At 34.5% G+C, this 19,486-nt stretch overlaps 4 protein-coding genes across 6 annotated transcripts; 3 read left to right on the top strand and 1 right to left on the bottom strand.

The window, feature by feature from the left end:
* The first annotated feature begins 1,779 nt into the window (after positions 1–1,779).
* Positions 1,780–5,501, top strand: LOC111009551 (VAN3-binding protein). Of its 3 annotated transcripts, none has more exons than XM_088126789.1 (7): positions 1,782–2,239; positions 2,877–3,002; positions 3,631–4,054; positions 4,143–4,367; positions 4,547–4,596; positions 4,851–4,908; positions 5,096–5,501. In XM_088126789.1, exons 1-7 carry the CDS (start codon positions 1,880–1,882, stop codon positions 5,311–5,313), a joined length of 1,461 nt encoding a protein of 486 aa, XP_087982915.1. In that variant the 5' UTR covers positions 1,782–1,879; the 3' UTR covers positions 5,314–5,501. The 3 variants fall into 3 exon arrangements, with proteins under 3 accessions (XP_087982916.1, XP_087982915.1, XP_087982917.1); XM_088126791.1 differs by lacking the exon at positions 1,782–2,239 and adding an exon at positions 2,430–2,665; XM_088126790.1 differs by lacking the exon at positions 5,096–5,501 and having other exon boundaries at positions 1,780–2,239; positions 4,851–4,916.
* Positions 5,502–7,235: 1,734 nt separating this feature from the next.
* Positions 7,236–9,501, bottom strand: LOC111009832 (protein LIFEGUARD 4-like). Its single transcript, XM_022283048.2, has 4 exons — positions 9,138–9,501; positions 8,954–9,067; positions 7,931–8,088; positions 7,236–7,852 (listed from the first exon to the last, which is right to left on the bottom strand). The coding sequence occupies exons 1-4, from the start codon at positions 9,364–9,366 to the stop codon at positions 7,649–7,651; spliced, it is 705 nt and encodes a 234-aa protein (XP_022138740.1). The 5' UTR covers positions 9,367–9,501; the 3' UTR covers positions 7,236–7,648.
* A 1,594-nt stretch (positions 9,502–11,095) lies between these two features.
* On the top strand, positions 11,096–13,985 carry LOC111009609 (chlorophyllase-2). The gene is made up of 2 exons (XM_022282743.2): positions 11,096–11,454; positions 13,154–13,985. Exons 1-2 carry the CDS (start codon positions 11,164–11,166, stop codon positions 13,841–13,843), a joined length of 981 nt encoding a protein of 326 aa, XP_022138435.1. The 5' UTR covers positions 11,096–11,163; the 3' UTR covers positions 13,844–13,985.
* Positions 13,986–16,651: 2,666 nt separating this feature from the next.
* On the top strand, positions 16,652–18,965 carry LOC111009779 (chlorophyllase-2). The gene is made up of 2 exons (XM_022282983.2): positions 16,652–17,011; positions 18,086–18,965. The coding sequence occupies exons 1-2, from the start codon at positions 16,694–16,696 to the stop codon at positions 18,758–18,760; spliced, it is 993 nt and encodes a 330-aa protein (XP_022138675.1). The 5' UTR covers positions 16,652–16,693; the 3' UTR covers positions 18,761–18,965.
* The last annotated feature ends 521 nt before the right edge of the window (positions 18,966–19,486 follow it).

The raw sequence follows: 19,486 nt of genomic DNA, 5'->3' as shown, positions 1-19,486 counted from the left end.
CTAGAAATTTAGGGACTGAAATGTACTTTAAAGTCTAAAAATACATGTAATTTACAAGATTCTTAAAAATATAGTCATAGATTTATTTGTTTGTTTTGTATTTAGGAATCATACAAATTTTAATTATTAAATATTTATTCATTTGAATGATATGATATGATGTATAATTGATTGGTTAATCATTCTTCTCAAAATCTTCCCACTTGAATCTCACCCCATATCATGTTTGTCATTTTTTGAGTCTTCAAAACTAGAGTTATGAATAATATTTCCACATCTTTTGACCTCATCTGTCTTAAACAAAACTAAAATAAAGAAGAATTAAAATGAAAATCAATTGAAAAATAAAGTTGTAGATGATGAATAAAATTTCTATTTCTTTTGGGTCAAACTTAATTAGTTTGAAATGTAATTAATGGGTAACTTGTTAGTTCAATCGTCGATTGGATACGGTAGTTGGTGGTAAAACTATGTCGTAAAACAAAAGAAGTATAGTGTTAGTGACTACTCATATTGGTTTAGCGGCGCACACACTTATGTTTTTTTATGTCCAACTCGAGGCTTCACTCAACTTATCACATGGCAAAACCCCTATGCCACACGGTAGCCCAACAATTTGGTGCATCTGAAAATGTTTATTGTAGCCTAACATCCTTGCTTACATAATCCTCAAATTAATGTTCTGAGTTACCTACTCATAAATCCCTTTACACCTAATTTAATGCTCCTTCAAACACCACTTATATGTAAATTTAAGGTATTTTCTCTTATATTTTTTGATCAAAATTATACAATTTAATTATCAACTTGCATTTGCTATCACGCTCTAATTTGATCATTAAAGTCATTTCATCAAACACTACACTATTGTAAGTTAAACACTCAAATAATCTTTTTTTTTTTAATTCTACAAGAGATTTATACCATGTACGTAATTCATAAAAAAACTTTGGTTGAAAGCAGAAAAAAGTAGAATTATGTCAAACGTACCTTGCACCCCGCACCCTGTCCTCTCCTTTTATTTATAGGAGTCTAGAATCGACCCAACTTGATCTGGTCGGGTCAGCTCAGCTTTAGTTTGGTTTGGTCGGGCGGTCCAACCCGATCAACTTAACCCAAACAATTCAACTCACGTCGCTTTTTTTACCCTACTTCAACAAATTTACTACATTTCACCCCTAACAAAACCAAAACCAAAGTAGCAAATACGAAATTCAAGTAATAAAAAGAGATTTGTTGTGTGTGTGTGTGTGTTTTTGTTGGTTGTGAAAAATAAAAAAAGGAATTAGAATGTCACAATAAAGCCATTCTCATCCTTTTGATGCAATTGGCAATCTCCACAAAAATCAAAGTACTATTTCCAATCTTAGGATCAAACTTAAAAATTAAAAACTATAAATTAGAATGTCACAATAAATTAAAATTCATATTCGGAATGTTGAGTTGAAAGACGAAATACCAAATTTAGCCTCGACTCGAGCGTGAAAAAAAGACACCAGTCCGATCATAGCGTGACACGTGTCCCCCACGCTCCCATATTTCCCCGTCAGGGAAGCAAATCGAACCGTATGATCTGAAAAAGTACTAAACACGCGAATTGGCAGCGCGTATTTCGTTTCTTGGCGGACTGTATATTTCCGTTTTTGCCCAAACACCCCCTTTCTTTTCACTAACCCCTCTGCCCCAAATTATTACATTTTTTTAATTTCCCTTTTTATTTTATTTATATATATTTTTTATTTTTAATTTTGTAATTTCATATTTACTGAGCTTGAATAAATCTTCCAGTTTCGGCCTCTTCGTTTTTTCCACTGCCACTTCGAACAGAATTTCCGATTCACTCGCTCCCCACTATTGCTTACTTCCACTTCCCTCCACTATGGACAAAACCGCGACGGAGCCGTGGCGACTGGAACCGCCGGCGCCGGCGACGGCCCTAGCTACCTCCGTCTACCGCCCGCCGGAGACCCCACTCGAGCCCATGGAGTTTCTCTCCCGGTCTTGGAGCGTCTCGGCTCTGGAGGTTTCCAAAGCGCTGGCTCCTCCTCGATTGACGCTCTCTAAGCACCCCAGCGGCGGAAATGTCCTCGCGGCCGCCGTCGCCAGCGGCGGCGGCGGCGTCATTTTGGAGGATTTGACTGCCGAACTCGAAGAGGGTCTTACGTTTTCTGGAAACCCGTTTTCGTTTGCGTCTTCTGAAACTTCGCAGATGGTGATGGAGCGGATTATGTCACAGTCGGTGAGTTTGGTGGAGCAGAGGATTTTTATTTTCTTCTTTTGCAGAGCATGTGTGGACAAATAATGGGATTTTCTCTCTTTTTGTTTTATGTTTTGGAGGGATTGAAGTTGATTGTAACTTCCTTCCCCCCCCCCCCCCCCCCCCCCCTTTTTTCCCTTCTCTCTTTGTTTTTGTTCTTCTCTACTGCTTTATCTCTTAATAAAACATGCTGCTTCTGATTTCTCTTATTTTCCCACCTTTTGTCTCACGCAGCGTACATTCCACTTGCTTTTTTGCTTGATTCCTGTTTAAAACAATTCGGGTCTCTCCAATTTTGTTCTCTCTTTTCAACATTTTCTCCCATCTTCTTCTTCTTCTTCTTCTTCTTCTTCTTAAACCCCCTAAAACAGACACTCAAGAAATTAAATGCCGTTTTCGAAATTAATGGTGAGTTCGATTTCTACCAACCCTTTTTCACTGGGTACATTTATCCCTTTTCGTCATTTCTACGTTTCCGATTTCAAATTCTGAGTCCTTTTTTCCCTCTGATATCAAGCAATCGTTTGCATTAACATATAAGCTATCGATTAATTAAGTAGCATTCTGTAAATGCGGCAGACGCCATTAATGATCTGTTCCTTTTTTACTTCCATGGCAGCAAGAGGTTTCGCCGCGGACTTCAGGCAGATTGTCTCACAGTAGTGGCCCTCTCAATGGAGCCCAGAGTTGCGGTTCTTTGACAGATAGCCCACCTGTTTCCCCCTCGGAGATCGACGACATTAAGGTTAGTTTTCCGGTCACCGGCGATTTCTTGGGTGAAGGGTCGCCGGATTCTGACACCCACAGTTCATGCCGGCCTAGTTGTCTCTCTCTCCTTTTGTTTGTTTGTTTATTTCTTCTGTTTCGGTTATAGGGTTGTTCTGATTACAGGGCACTGAGCATTTCTCACAGACCAAATATATGGTTTCAGCTTTCCCAGTAACCGATGTTCTTTAATTAAACACCTCTCTCACATAGAGAGAGAAGGAAAGAGAATAGTATCGACTTAATCTCCACTTTTTGACGATTTTGCAATTCCCTATTACACTCTTTTGAATCGAATTTTAGTTTCTCAATGACTTGATTCCCAGTCGGCGAATCGCCGGATTATTTCCATCGCCGGCGAGTGGCTGATGTTGAATTAGGCTTAATCCTTCAAGGGTTGTCTCCACTTTGGGGCATTAAATGAGTTATGGACCCCAAGGCCATTTGGTGGGTGCGGTGTTACAGAGTCAGCACCAGCACCATGGCCTGTTGGGGGGTTGTCAGTTTATCGTTATATTCGCCATAAATTGACTCTCCAAGTTCTTGTGATCCATTTTCATCGATGACCCACCTTTAGTTTCATGAGAATTTGTAATTCCTCTCTGTAGTGTGGCCGCTCAAACGTCCCTCTCAGTAACCAATACAGAGTCACTGCCACTGGAGGAGGAGCCACCACTGCCGGAGGTGGGAAGACTGTTGGGAGATGGCTTAAGGACAGGAAAGAGAAGAAGAAAGAGGAAACGAGAGCTCAGAATGCTCAGCTTCATGCCGCTGTTTCGGTTGCTGGAGTGGCTGCAGCCATTGCTGCAATTGCTGCAGCCACTGCGGCTTCCTCTGGATCTAGTAAAGATGAACACAAGGCGAAGACTGATATGGCTGTTGCCTCTGCCGCAACTTTGGTTGCTGCTCAATGTGTTGAGGCTGCCGAAGCTATGGGGGCTGAACGTGATCATCTCGCTTTGGTTTTGAGCTCGGCCGTGAATGTCAAGTCTGCTGGAGATATCATGACTCTAACTGCAGCTGCAGCCACAGGTATATGTCTAGCCAGGCACATAGTGTTGAGTATTGAATATTTCTCGATCGTAAAGTTTATTGACATGAACTCATTGGCTTCATTCAGCCTTACGCGGGGCAGCGACGCTGAAGGCAAGGGCGCTAAAGGAAGTGTGGAACATAGCAGCTGTAATCCCAGTCGACAAAGGAATGGGCGTGGTGGAGAACGGCAGCAATGGGAATTCCAACAGTAGTTTCAGCGGCGAACTTGTCCCTGAAGAAAATTTCTTAGGCATTTGCAGCCGAGAGTTTCTCACCAGAGGCTGCGAGCTGCTGAAACGCACCCGGAAAGGTAAAACCTTTTCTTCCCTGCCATTGTTGATCCGATCAAACTCAACTTTTGCCTACTTTTGCTTTAGCCAGTTTCATTCTGATGGGTTTGATTGATTAGAGTTAAAACTTGGAAGCAATTTTGTTTGAGTCAAACTGGAAGTTATGTTAAAAGACTGCAGTTTATTTGTTAATTTGCAGGCGATCTTCACTGGAAGATAGTTTCTGTATATATCAACAGAATGAATCAGGTAAAAGAAGCTTCAAGGACATGTTGATTCGTTTCAGTGTTTTGTAATCTGAATTTGACGTGTTAATCATTCAGCATTCAAGTTCAGCTTTTTCTTTTTGCTTCGGGATGTGAACCCAATTGGGGGGAAGGATATAAAGTTTTACAGAGAATGAAATTGTACAAGAAGCAACGGATCCAACTTTATTGCCCACCATGGCGATGGCCAGCCTTATCCATTTTTCTTTAAGCTTTATTGAACTTCTTTTTGTGCAGGTTATGTTGAAGATGAAGAGCAAGCACGTTGCTGGGACCTTCACAAAAAAGAAAAAGAGTAAGTGAGAATTTCTTTTGTCTTTTCTCTCATAAATTTGAACAGAAATGGATGTGGGTCTTCTTCCATTTGGGGATTGGTGAAAGTTTTTGAGAGTATAAAGCAAAAAACCAAGAATAAAGAATTTCTATAGGGGGACCTCTCTTTAAATCTTTACACTGCTTTTTGTTTTGAACCCTCCTTTCAGATGTGGTTTTGGAGGTGATCAAAGACATTCCCGCCTGGCCCGGGCGCCACCTCCTTGACGGTGGAGAGCACCGTCGTTACTTCGGCCTGAAGACCGTCCTCCGCGGTGTCGTGGAGTTCGAGTGCAAGAGCCAACGGGAGTACGACATCTGGACTCAAGGCGTGTCCCGGCTGCTCTCCATTGCTGCAGAGAAGAGAGGAGGCAGAAGTGTGGCTTGAGAATATATATTGTAGGGAGATGAAGAAGTGTCAAAATTTATGTAATTTTTTTCCTTTTTTCTTTTTCTTTGGTGTTTCTTTTGTAAAAAGAATTTTAGATTAAAGGTAAGAAAGAAAAAGGAAAAGGTAATCCAAATGGGGTGTCTCTTTAATGATATGAATATAAACTGGAGGGGCCCTTTTTATTTTGTTTTTGGCTGCAATCTGGATGGTAAAGTAAAAGGCCAATATTTGAATCAAAGTGACTCTAGTTTTGGTTCTTTTAAATGTTTTTGTTTCCTCTTTTAAACTCTGTATTGGGAACCAAAAGGGGAAGCTTGGACTGAGGCAGTCAAGAAGAATATAATATAAACCCCACTACTGAGGAATAACAATGAACATAAAAAATAAAAGATGCTCTTTTTTTTTCCTTTTCTTTTTAAATATTGAGTTTTTTTATGTTCAACTAAACCATGGATGATGGATCCTTTGTTTAAGGTTTTTGGTCATGTTGGGATAATCATTGTCTTGATGTTTGCTCTACAATCATTTTTCACTTTTTCTCTGATTATTAAATTTGGTTATTAAGTTCCTAATTATTGTTAAGGATAATGGTATCTCAAGGATTCCAAATATCTTTACAATAGTATATGATATTATCTGTTTTTGGCATAACTCTCACGACTTTATTTTTTTGAACTACGTATAAACACTGAGTTAAGAACTCGTAAATTTAGCTTTAAAAGTTGAAGGACTAAACTTGTAATTTAAATTATATCGTATATTTATCGAGGGGTAGTTTTGGAAGATTGAAATTGAGGCAGAATTTATGTGAGAGGGTTTGGATAGGAGGTAAACACATTTCCAAACAGGGGTGTTCCTTAAGGTGGACAAAACAAGCTTGTGTTGTGAAATTTTTGTCAGAATGTTCGTCTCTGTTTGTCCAAATTCAAATTCCCTTTTCATTTAATACAGACACAAATTGAAGCCCCCAATCCTAAAATACAATTCTTGGTCAACCATTGTTAAATGTGTTATCAGTGCCCAAAATTTTCCTGCGGTCATTAACCACCTAACGTTAGAAATATGTTTGGTAGTTATTTCTTTCTCGTTCTCTAAAATTTATTGAATTAAATATCTAATTTTTTAATGTTATTTTTATTATTTGTAATAATTATTATGTATTTTATAAGTCAAGAATGATAAAATTGCATTTTTATACGAGAAACGTGAAAATGATAAACATTTCTGCACAATTTTTAAAAATGTTTCTTGAAAATGAAAAATAGGAAACAGGAACAATTACTCAAAGCTTGTGTTTCTAAAAAATTGAGAATGATAAATAAAAAATGAAGGATTCTTTTGTTAAAATTCTGGTTTCTTGTTTGTATTTTTTCATTTTTACTAAAAAAAATTGTATGACCTCCAACACCTATCGATTCAAGAATGATAAAATAAGATTTTTATTTATGTTGGAACAAAGTAAAAACGTGAACAAAAACATAAAACGTCTTCCTCATTGTTTCTAAAATTTCTTTACAGTTTTGATCATGTCTCTAAAAACAAGTGAAACAAAAAATATAAATAATTTTCAGATGCTTAGATTTTTTAATAAAATTGAAACGAAAAACAAGAAATTTCATATTGCCAAACTTGCCATAAACTTATAAAACATCATTTTGGATTCTCTATTTCTTTTTCTTGAAAAATATGATTTTTATTACTCTGTCACTTAATATCTACCTTCAATAAAAACACTAAGATTTAAACTAATACATAAAAAAATAAGGTTTATGATTTTATTTGTCCCTTTTTGTGTCGCCTCATATACTTTATTCTTCGTACTAATCTCTGTCACGTTCATAACATAATAGTAGCAACAATTACTTAATCACATAACCAACATGGTAGATAAAACCCATAATTAGATATTAAACTTTCATAATGATGTTAAATTTAACAAAGTACTCAAACTTTACAAACCCATCATAGAAAGAAAAAAAAAAAACATACCCACACGTAAAAGAATATCTTCTAAACCCCATCCCACATCCACCGCTTATGATTACATAACAAACCAAAACTTTGAATTTGGAGGGTCTCTCAATTTTTCAAACAAAAAAAAGGAAAAAAAAAATCATGAGGTTCCAACTTTTAATTTAGTGTCTAATAAATAAATAAACTAAAAATAATCGAGGGCCATTTTATTTTTAGTTTCCTATTTTTGAAAAGTAAGCTTGCAAAAATATTGGTTTCACGGTAAGGTGTCTAAAAAACGGGTAGTATATTCCACCCCGAAATATATTGGAAGTTTAAAGAATTATTAGACACAAAATAAAAAGTTGTAGTCGGGATTTTAGTCGAGAGCTCTGAGAAGGTTGAGAAGGGCAAGGAAGAGATTAACGATATCGAGATAAAGGGTGACGGCGGCCCAAATGTAATCGTCGTAACTGAAGCGTTTGATGAGATTGTCGGTGTCGTATACGATGTAGCCGCAGAACAGTAGCGCCGACAGCGCGCTGTATATCATCACCGACAGTTTTCCCAATGGGAACAGTATCTGCGAAGAAACAGAAACAGAGGTGAGCCCAAGCCCAAGCCCAGGCCCAATATGGATATGGCCCAATGAGTTACTTACCTGGATCAGCCCGAATAGGAACAGCACGAGGAGAGACGCGAAGAGAAATGGGTCGAGGAAGCTGAAATCGTGGCCCTGCTTCACGGCCCAGAATGTGTATAGTGTCAGGCCCACCACAACTCCGCTTGTTAGAGCCGCCGCTTCTAGTATTATCTCACCTGAAATTAAATGCACTTGGTTTAGGATCCTAACTTTTCAAAATGTGTTCTTCGGTCAACGTCATGAAGGGTGGAGCGTGAATTCGAACTTACAATCTTTTGATTGTAAATAGGTGTTTTTAAGTTATGTTTAGATTGGTGTAATTTCGAAAAAAAAAAAAAAGAAAATGAAACTTAAATTGTAAGATAGGTATGAGTCTGTTTGATAATATTGTTGTTTCTTGTTTCTGTTAGAAAAATATAATTGCATGACCCTAACATCTATGGAATCAAGAATGATAAGATTATGTTTTGGAACAAATTAAAAATAGAAACGAGTAATGAGAAACTTGTATTTGTTATTTCCAAAATCCTTACAAATTTGGGAAGGTTTTTAAAGAATAGAAACAATAAACCTGCCAAAAGATAGTATAGCTCATTTTGACACTCCAATTATTAAATTTTTTAAATGCAACTACAAAAAATTTGTATTAAATAGTTTCCAATATGTATAAAAAAAAAAGTTATACCAAAACCTCGTTTGAAATACAGAGGAAAAAAAACGATTTGAAGTATTTAAACAGATGTACAAACGCCAAAACTGAACCAAAGGCAAAAAGTTTAAAACTATACTATGAAAATAGTATTTAAGTTAAAAAGAATTATATTTATTACAATGGCATAAATTAGACAACGAAAGTTAATAAACAAAAATTATAATTTGCATGGTCCCATTTAGGGTATTATATGTAAGCGTACATTCCATTTGACTCAGTTTTTTAAGCAAAAAACCCAATCCATCGAAATTCACAAAATCAAACAAAACTGAATCTGAACCGACGAACAAATTCTGACCAAAAAAAAGGGCAGAAAAAAAACACCTAACCTTTGGTGAAAGCGCAGGAGATTCCAACAGAAAACGCAATTCCAATGGTGAACAGAGTCAGCAAAATAAAATTCAACGGATGACTCCTATGATAAGCATACAACGGACACAAAACTACAAACAAATATTAATAATATAATCAATATCAATATTTAAATTTTGAATCCCTAAATTTGAATTTTACCTATGAACGTGAAGATGACGATTCCGACGTACGCGATCATGCCCGGCGTCGTTCTGACGAAGAATATCGGAATGGGGCGGACGAAGACGACGGCGGCGGCGACGGCGGCGGTGAGAAGCAATTGCATTGAAATTATGGCGTAAACTTTCCGGATAAATCCCCACCGGAGCTGGGGGCTCTCCATCATCATTGGGTAAATTTGGTCATTTTCCACGTCGCCTAATTTCATTTTTGCGTTTGGAAGGGAAAATTTTTGGAGGAAATTTCGGGCTCAGTTCTCTGCCTGCAAAATTGGATTAAAATTTTGCAGTTGGGGGACACCGAGGGCAGAGAACTGAAACACAATGAAAAAATAAAAAGAACATTGGTGTGTTGTGTTGTTGGGAATATCAAGGGGAAATTAATTACTATTTAAATGTCTATTAACTGTCCATGCCTTTATTAGTAATGCATCTGGCTTCCCTCCTAATCAATCTCTTTCTTATTTCGAAAAAAGAAAAAAATATATTTTAATTTTCGTCCCAAAAAAAGAAAAAAGAAAGAAATATCTTGTAAATGTACTTATCTGATCGTGAGTTCTAATTTTCTACCCTACATGTTGTACTAAAAAAAATATGTGTAATTTTATTGTTCTTTTGAAAAAATAAAATTTCGTGACGATAGAATAATTGAAAAATTGTAACCATCCACCAATGATCTTGTCATGCTTACGATCATAGCATAATAAATTAGATTTTACAAATATAGAAACTTTGGAGGGGAGTGTTGTTTACCATTATAAATGTTTACTATCACAAATGTTTTTATTTCATATAAGCATAAAAATTGGGTCATATTTACTTATTTTTTAGCTTGTGTTTAATTTGCTATTGTATTGAACTATATTGCTATATGTGTCGCTAATAAAATAATTTACAAAAACGAAACCAATGTAAGACGTTTGAGATTATTGACGTGTTATATTAGTGTTATACAAAGAGCAAATTTGTCATATTTCAAATTATTATCTATAATAGATTTGCAAATATGAAAATCAATTTTATCATCTATTATAAATTTTGAATAGAAAATTGTTACATATATGCAATCCATTTGATCATATATTTAATAGTGTTTTTGCTGACTTTGAACCATCTCCCAAGTTGTTTAGTGAGAGACAACACTCAAAATATGACAGCAAATTTGTAAATGGTTATATTCGTAAATTACTTTCTTTTAATAACAAATTTTCTAGCTTTGGAATATAACATGCATATTACATTTATTATATCTACTAAGATTTGTAATTAAAAAAAATGTTAAATATACCAAATAATAATTCTTCATCTAGTCCTTATTATTTTAAAATACTCAATTCTATCCTTATTGTATAAAAATTTATCAACTACATCCCTCTCAAAACTTCTGCACTTCATGGATGAAAAGTTGATGTATAATTAAAATATTATTTTATTTAACATATTTGAACCATTTAGATGCTACTTAACAACGGAGAATGAGAGAAGTGAAAAATGTAAATAAGAAATAAAAATAATAATAATAGATGATAACTAATAAATGGGAGAAAGGAGAGAGGCTGAGATACCATAAATATATAAATATCTCAAAATTTTTCCTAATAATACATCAACTTTAATTTTTTTAGGGAATGATTTGAATTCACAACTTTTTAGATGGGTTATATGTCAATTAATATTGAATTATGTTCACTTTATTATATCAAAAGGTTGAAGATATATGACAATTATCGTTACTTTATTTGAACTGACATCATTACAAATTTTACAATTCCTAAAATTTTAGAAAATTGGAGACCCTTCGATATATTTTGATATCTAGCGAAAAGTCTAAATGCAAAATTGGCAAAAATAAACTAAATAATTTGATATAATAAGGAAAAGGTAAGGGGCATTTACGGAAATATGGAGATAAAGAGGCTATAATTATCGGTTCAGGCGCGTGAAAGTGAGAGTGACGCACGCCCGCAAAAGGGGGTTTGAGAGTTGAGATTTGGGCATATCCATCCATGGCTATGGCTTCTTTTTCTTTTCTTCCTCCGTCGGTCACCGCCGGCTCTGCAACTGCGGCAAACGTATTTGAGATGGGAAGTTTCAACGCCGTGATGGAGAAGGTTGAATCGGGGTTTTGCGGCGGCGGCCGATTTGCTCCGCCGAAGCCGGTGGTGATCGGCCGGCCGTCTGACGGCGGAGAGTTTCCGGTGCTGCTGCTAATCCACGGCTATCTTCTTTACAACACTTTCTACTCTCAGCTCATCCAACACATTGCTTCCCACGGCTTCATCGTCGTCGCCCCTCAGGTTCATTCCTTTCTCTTTTTATTTTTTTCTCTCTTTTTTTAATTATAAATTTAGTCGGATAAAAATTTCAATTTAGTCGAAAATTTTGAGCTTAATTTTACTTTTGTCTTTAAATTTTTATTTTATTTTAATTTCATCTCTATAGTAATTTAGTCCAATTTCACAAAATTTCACAAATAGTAAATACTTCTATTTTACGACTGAGTAAGAAAATAAGACAGGATTTTTCAACTAGGTTAAACCTAATTCAAGAACTATTAGTAAGATTTAATTAAATTATAGATACCGAATCAAAATTAGTTTAAACTAATAAGAGATTAAATACAAACTTTTAAAATTATAAGGATGCAAATCCAAATCATAAATACTAAATTGATGTATGAGTTATAGGACTAAATTCAAACTTAATCATTTATTTAACCCAATTATTATTATTAACTATCTTATTAGGTTAAAAATATCATTTTTAAAGAAAATTGAAAATCTACTTTAAAAACATTTCGTAGCACGCCCATTTTCAGATGTACCGTTTAAGAATTTTTTACAATCAAAATCTTATTTAATCGTCTTTTAGGTGTTTTATGCAGAGACATTTAAATTTTATTAACAATATTATCATAAAGGTTCATATGAATTAATTATAGAGCCATTAAGTACAATGTGGGATTAATTATTATTATTATTTAAATGAAGTAATTATTATTTCAACTCATATAGTCTGGTAATGAATAAGATATTTTATAAAAAATATCTTTTTCCAGTCAACCTTTGGTCCACAAACCCAATATGTACAAAAATGAAGGTGCCTTTTGAAAATAGTGACGTTTTTAAACAAAAAAATTGTGAAATCTATAGCTCCACGCCATGGCTTCCTCAGTGCCTTGTAACTTGTAAGTCAACAAAAAATAAACACACACCCCACTTATTTTTCAATCCATTAAGCTTCCACTAAATATTATCATTTGTTATTGTTTTTTCAATAAATAAGAACAGAAATACGAATCAGTTTGATAATATTTTTTTCTCGTTTTCTAAAATTTAAAATTAAAAAATAAATAATTTATATGAAACTTCAAATTTTAAATTAAATATTCAAATGTTTTATCTTACTTTTATTTTATAGGTTAAAAATGATAAAATATTATTTTTTATTTATGTTGCGAAAAAAATTGGAAAGGAGAATTAGAAGCAAAAAACTTATTTTGTTATTTCCTAAATCTCTACCCAATTTTGAAAACGTTTTTTAAAAACTAGAAAGGAGAAACGGTACAATTATAAAAACTTGTGTTTCTAAAAAATTTAAAATAAGAAATAAGAATGTTACTAGAGAAATCCTAATTTTTTTGAAAATTTTTAATTTAACATTCTTAAATTTGTCCACTTTTAACGTTGGATTTCACAGTTGCATGCTGTAAAAAAAATCTCAATTAAATTATTTCACAAAAAAGTCTTTCAAATTTGATCAATAAAAATTTATTGTTTTATTAACAGGAAGAGCATACCACCTGATATGTTATTTTGAAGAAATCAATTTTAAGATGGATTGAGTTTAACGTGTTAATGATCTAAACTATAATTTATTTAATAATAAAAATTCTTAATAATTTTTTCAAGAAATGATTAAATTGAGAGTTTCAAGAGATTAAAAACAAAATTTAAAACTATTAATCAAAATATTCACTTGTGCTCTTTTTCACAGTTGTACACAGTGGCCGGCCCAGATTCAAGCGGAGAGATCAAAGCAACGGCCGCCATCGCAGACTGGCTGCCGGAAGGGCTCCGGCAGCATCTTCCGCCGAACGTGAACCCAAATCTCGACAAACTGGCCCTCGCCGGCCACAGCCGCGGCGGCAAAACCTCCTTCGCATTTGCCCTAGCCCTAAACAAATCAATCACCACAGCCCTGAAATTCTCAGCCCTAATCGGCCTCGATCCAGTCGACGGAACGGGCAGCGGCAAGCAGACCCACCCCCCAGTCCTCAAATTCGTGCCCCAATCCTTCGATTTCGGGCTCGCGCTGCCGGTTCTGGTAATCGGGTCGGGTCTGGGCGAAGTGAAGAGGAATCCCCTGTTTCCCCCTTGCGCTCCGAAGGGGCTTAATCACGAGGATTTTTTCAACGAGTGCCGGAATCCGGCGCATTACTTGGTGGTGAAGGATTACGGGCATTTGGATCTGCTGGACGACGAAACGGGGGGAATCAGAGGGAAGGCGAGCTACTGTTTGTGTAGAAATGGGGAATCGCGAGGGCCGATGAGGAGATTTGTGGGTGGGGCTGTGGTGGCGTTTTTGAAGGCTTATTTGGATGGGGAAGAAGGAGACTTGGCAGCCATTGAAGACGGGTCTCGGAGCTTGCCTTTGGATCTTCAGACTGTCAAATCTCTTCTCTGAAAATGGAGTGGGTAACCTTACTACCCCTAATTGTAAAATAAGCATTAAATGATAATATTTTCATAAATAATTACACAAATATGCTAACTATCTTTTTTTTTTCTACTTTAGTACAATAAATGGGTGGGGAAATTCAAAGTCACCATATATTAGTTGGTGTTTGGTGTCTTGTGAAATGTTTTTCCATACTTTCTGCATTGAATTCTGATCGATGTTAACAACATGTACAGATTCTCCCGACTTTGGTTTTCATTACTCATTGCTAATGGAATATCCTTCGCTATTTTACTGAAATGATCTTATTTTGTTTCTCACCTGAAAATTTTGGCAATAGTCTCACTTATTCTTGCTTAATTTTTCCACAATTTTTTCTTAGAATTTTTTAAGTATATAACTTTTTTAGAATTTAATGTTTAGGGTTTTATTCATTTATTAAAAAGGTAAATTATTTACTTTGGACTTAGGGTTTAGAATTTAAGATTTTATTTATTTACTAAAAATATGTGAATATGGATAGTTTGCTAATTTTTAAATGGAGTTTTATCACGTGATCATTGTGGACAATTTTGGAGTCATTATTAATATTAAAGAAGAGTAGTCCATAAACCTATGTAAGGTCGTTTCTTTTGTAAATATGTGATCCTTAACCACGAGCCCCATATCTCCTCCGACCATCTCATCTCTTGCGTTTCATCTCCGTCATAGCCAGACTCTGGTCTTTCCGTCACCACCGCACCCCTTCTCTCCGTTGTTGGTGTCCATGGTGCAAACTAGCAAGAAGAAACTGACCCTTCAACAGAACTGACAAAAAACTTGAAAAAAGCCGCAGAAAGAAAAAAAGAAAGAAGGGAAAAAAAAAGGGAAAATGGTGTACAAATTTCAGCATCAGCAGGCCAGTGGGAGCCACTGACCTGAAAGTCGCGTCGATTGGACGCTAGTTTAGACTAATTGCATTCAATGGACACAATTTAGATGTAAATTGCATTTAAAGCATGTGATTTGGAGAAATCGCGTACCACCCCCAATGATTTAGCTACTCTAGTTTTGGAATTATTTTCAAACCTATCTCACTTTTGTAATTTGTTTTTTTAATTACATTATTTAAAAAAAAAATCCTCTTATTCCTAAAAGATATTGTGAAAGTGGCATGCATTGAAATTATGGCGTAAAACTTTCCAGATAAATCCCCACGGGAACAGGGAACTCTCCATCGTCGTTGGGCAAAGTTGGTCATTTTCCACGTCGCCTAATTTCATTTTTGGGCTTTTTGGTCTTTTTCTTTGTGTTCGGAAGTGGAGAAAACGAAGGGAAATGGGATGGGAAATTTTTTTGGAGGAAACTTAAGGCTTGGTTTCTCTGTCTGCAAAATTGGAGGAGACCGAGTGTAAAACACAATGGAAAGATTAAGGAATTTTTGCCGAGTTAGTATAACGTGTGGGGGCGAAGGATTGAACCTAACTTTTTGATTAGAGATATATTTAAATTACCAATGATTTATACTAACTTTGACATGTTGGGTTGTGTGGCTATATCAAAAAGAATAATTACTATTTAAATGACAATAAACTGTCAATTCTTTTATTAGTAAACACTTCGCTTGCAAATCATTTAAAAGTCATTCCGAACTCATTCCGATTGTTTGATTTGTTAGAAAAAAAAAAGAATAAAAATTGGAAAAATTTGGAAGGAGATAAATAATAAAAAAATATTCAAAATATACCCATTTTGAGGGAGAAAAATAATTTTTTTAGAGAGAAAATTTTATGAAAGAAAAGATTTTAGAATGAGAAAAAAATTGGTTGAAGAGAAATATGCAACGAAAAAGGTCGAGTATTAGGAGAAAAAATAAACTTTTAAAAAACAAAAATATGGTTTTTAATATACATAGAATTTCGAAATCATTATAAACCACCTTATTTTTCAAAAATAAAATACATAAAACAAAATAATAATTAAACAGAATTGATCGATAAATAATTAAAAAATATTCAAATATAAAAATTTTAGAATAAGAAAAAAATTTGTTAGTGAGAAATATATCAATTCAAAAATAAAATAAATAAAACAAAATAATAATTAAACAGAATTGATTGATAAATAATAAAAAAAAATATTCAAATATAAAAATTTTAGAATAAGAAAAAAATTTGTTAGTGAGAAATATATCAATTCAAAAATAAAATAAATTAAACAAAATAATAATTAAACAGAATTGATTGATAAATAATAAAAAATGTTCAAATATAAAAATTTTAGAATAAGAAAAAAATTTGTTAGTGAGAAATATATCAACCAAATAATTGAGTAGTAGAAGAAAAAAAAGATATTTTAGAAAAAAAAGATATTTTTGTTTTTGAAAAATACGTAGAATTTCAAAATCATTATAAAAAAACAGAAAATTAAATGGAGAATCAAACAATCATATTTTTTCAAAATAAAAAACCAAAAATCAAAATAAAAAAAAAACAAAATGATTAAGATTCATATAAAAAAATTAGGGACCATGAAATATAATTTGAGATTTAGCAAAAAAATTTAAACACTTTGAATTATTCCTATTAAAAAATAAACTAAATAATTTAATTACCAACTAGAACATAGTTCAGCAGGTTAAAGAGCATGTATCCAAAGAGTTTGAATCTCGACCCCATACTAAAAAAACACCATTTTTTTTTAATTTATTTATATTTCCTTATTTATATTCACATATACATATATAAATATAAAAGAAGAAAAAAAAGAAAAAGGGTAAGGGGCATTTACGGAAACTTGAGTGTCATTGAAAATGGTTTCAAAATTCCATAAATATGGAGATAAAGAGACTGTGACCCACCCAGAGAGACTTCCGCGATGGCTATGGCTTCCTTGTCTTTTCATCCGCCGTCGGTCACTGTCGCCGGCGGCTCTGCAACTGCAACTGCGGGGAACGTATTTGAAATGGGAAAGTTCACCGTCGGCCCGATCGAGGAGGTTGGATCGGCCAGTACTTGTTGTCTTAATTGCGCCGGCAGATTTGCTCCGCCGAAGCCGGTGGTGATCGGCCACCCGGAGGAGGACGGCGAGTTTCCGGTGGTGCTGCTCATGCACGGCTACCTTCTTTGCAACACTTTCTACAGGCAGCTCATCCGACACATCGTTTCCCACGGCTTCATCGTCGTCGCTCCTCAGGTTCTTTCTATTTCTCACCACTCTCTTCTTCTTCTTCCAATTTCTTCATTACATTACAAATTTTGGTCGAAAGAATTTGAAATTTTTTCCCCAATTTATCCACAAACATTTTTTTAAAACCGACGCGGGGATTGAAATCCCATCATATTTCGATGTTTTAATAGTATAAGATATAGCCTGAATTCGAAATTCAAATTCACGATTTCCTGATTTAAAGACATTAAAAAATTAAAAAATAAGTGCCGCTGGTTTAGTTTTTTAGTTTATGCTCATAAAATAATTTAGTTTTAAAAACAAATTTAAAAAACTAATGCATATTTAAAAGTAATAACAAAATACACCTAGATTTCAAAATTAAATTTTGAAGGCTTCCCTTTTCTGAATATATTCTTTTATAAGTTTATTTCGTTTTTTATTGACTTTATCTTTATCTATATTTAATGGTTGAGAATGATAAACAAAAAATATCTCTATCTATATTTAATGGTTGAGAATGATAAATCTTCCTTTTAATTGAAATCTAAAAATCTACGACATAGCTTCCACAAAAAACGTTTTTCTTTTAAAGTATTCATAGAAATTCTAAACTGGTAATTCAAGTACGTGATTGGTAAATAAAATAGAAATACACGTTTGCTAATCATTCCTTTCTCATTCTGTAAAAATTGAAATTAATATATATATATATATATATATATATGAAAATTAGTTTTTAAATTATTTATTATAATTTTTTATCCCATTTTTATTTTGTAAAAAAAAATATTGGATTGAGTTTTATGTGTTGATTATTTAATCAATAATTGTTTATCCCATTTTGACATCATTCTTTTTAAATAAAATGATGTATTTGAAAATTTACCATATAAAAGTGAGAAACCAAAAAGTCTGTTCAATATTTCTAATTTTTTCAAAAAATCTAAACATTTTGCAAGTCTTTCTTTTGTTCATTTTTATCACTTGAATTCAGAACTATGCCATTCATTTTTTTTTAACAAAAAATAAAAAATCAGAAACCCGAGCTAAATGTAATACTCCTTAATCCTAGAACTGATACATGGAAATGTCGTACAGTTATACACAGTAACGTGCCAAGATACAGGGGCCGAGATCAAAGCACTAGCGGCCATCGGCGAGTGGCTGCCGGAGGGGCTCCGGCATTATCTTCCGGCGAAGGTGAGCCCAAATCTGAAGAAACTGGCGCTGGCCGGCCACAGCCGCGGCGGCAAGGTCGCCTTCGCGTTTGCCCTAGCCCTAAACAAATCAACATCCAGCACAGCCCCAAAAGTGTCGGCCATAATCGGGCTCGACCCGGTCGACGGATCCAGGCCCCCAATCCTGACGGGCGTTTCAGAGTCCTTCGATTTCGTGTCCGCGATGCCGGTTCTGGTAATCGGGTCGGGCCTGGGGGAATTGCAGAGGAATCCTCTGTTCCCCCCCTGCGGTCCGAAGGGGGTGAATCACGAGGAGTTTTTCAAGGAGTGTCGGAGTCCGGCGCATTACATGGTGGTGAAGGATTACGGGCATATGGATTTGTTGGATGATGAGACGAGGGGAATTAGAGGGAAGGGGAGTTACTGTATGTGTAAAAATGGGGAATCGCGAGGGCCGATGAGGAGCTTTGTGGGTGGGGCTGTGGTGGCGTTTTTGAAGGCTTATTTGGAGGGGAAAGAGGAAGATTTGAGAGCCATTGAAGATGGGTCTTTGAGCTTGCCTGTACAGCTTCAGACTCTCCAAGTTCGTCTCTGAAAATCCACTCTCCAATCCAGAAGGTGGAGGCGGGGGATCGACCAGGGACGTATATGTTCAACTACGCTCGTTTTGGCTCAATCTACTGTATTGTTAGGCCTATTTCTATCTCATGTTTTCGTGATTTATTTTGGTCCATGTATTTTACACCTTTTTATTATGAATTCATATTTATATTTCAATAAGTATATTGGTTTATTGTGAATTAGTGGATATGTTAAAATACTAGTTTGGTGTCTGTATTTTCAATTTTTGTTTATTTTGGTCATTATACTTTCAAAATGTTCATTTTGGTCCCTCTACATTTCAATGTTGGTTAAAAATGTCCATTTTGGTTTTATACTTAAAACGTGACTATTTTGCTTTCTTAATTTTATTCTTAATCTCATTTTTTTCTATAAAATTTCAACACAACACTAAAATCAATATATTCTTGAAATATAAACATTACTTTATACTAAAGAGTTTTCATTGGGGGTAAAATTTGAATTAAAGTTTTGTAAAGAAGGAATAAAATGATCACTTTTTAAGAGTACAATGATCAAAATGATCATTTTCAAAGTAGAGGGACTGAAATGAACCAAAATTTAAAGTACATAGGTAAAAATGAACATTTTCAAAATATAAGGACTAATGATCATAGGCTAAAAGTACAGTGACTAAAATAGTATTTTAACTTAGTGGATATTAATTTGATATGAGCAAAATATAGAGTCGAATGGATCC

The sequence above is a fragment of the Momordica charantia genome, assembly GCF_013281855.1.
Source record: "Momordica charantia cultivar OHB3-1 chromosome 7 unlocalized genomic scaffold, Mcharantia_2.0 BLBB01000007.1, whole genome shotgun sequence".
NCBI classification, from domain to species: Eukaryota; Viridiplantae; Streptophyta; class Magnoliopsida; order Cucurbitales; family Cucurbitaceae; genus Momordica; species Momordica charantia.
The sequence above is the reverse complement of the archived record's forward strand: the minus strand, read 5'-3'. Positions and strand labels throughout refer to the sequence as shown.

What these genes read in the sequence shown, in the direction of transcription:
- LOC111009551 (XM_088126789.1), top strand. Translation starts at nt 1,880, where the DNA reads ATGGACAAAACCGCGACGGAGCCGTGGCGACTGGAACCGCCGGCGCCG. An exon ending in CGGAGATCGACGACATTAAG is followed by an intron (nt 3,003 to 3,630) that starts GTTAGTTTTCCG and finishes TCCTCTCTGTAG; the next exon opens with TGTGGCCGCTCAAACGTCCC. An exon ending in AACTGCAGCTGCAGCCACAG is followed by an intron (nt 4,055 to 4,142) that starts GTATATGTCTAG and finishes GGCTTCATTCAG; the next exon opens with CCTTACGCGGGGCAGCGACG.
- LOC111009832 (XM_022283048.2), bottom strand. Translation starts at nt 9,366, where the DNA reads ATGAAATTAGGCGACGTGGAAAATGACCAAATTTACCCAATGATGATG. An exon ending in CGTCATCTTCACGTTCATAG is followed by an intron (nt 9,068 to 9,137) that starts GTAAAATTCAAA and finishes ATTTGTTTGTAG; the next exon opens with TTTTGTGTCCGTTGTATGCT. An exon ending in TCCTATTCGGGCTGATCCAG is followed by an intron (nt 7,853 to 7,930) that starts GTAAGTAACTCA and finishes GTTTCTTCGCAG; the next exon opens with ATACTGTTCCCATTGGGAAA.
- LOC111009609 (XM_022282743.2), top strand. Translation starts at nt 11,164, where the DNA reads ATGGCTATGGCTTCTTTTTCTTTTCTTCCTCCGTCGGTCACCGCCGGC. An exon ending in TCATCGTCGTCGCCCCTCAG is followed by an intron (nt 11,455 to 13,153) that starts GTTCATTCCTTT and finishes TCTTTTTCACAG; the next exon opens with TTGTACACAGTGGCCGGCCC.
- LOC111009779 (XM_022282983.2), top strand. Translation starts at nt 16,694, where the DNA reads ATGGCTATGGCTTCCTTGTCTTTTCATCCGCCGTCGGTCACTGTCGCC. An exon ending in TCATCGTCGTCGCTCCTCAG is followed by an intron (nt 17,012 to 18,085) that starts GTTCTTTCTATT and finishes AATGTCGTACAG; the next exon opens with TTATACACAGTAACGTGCCA.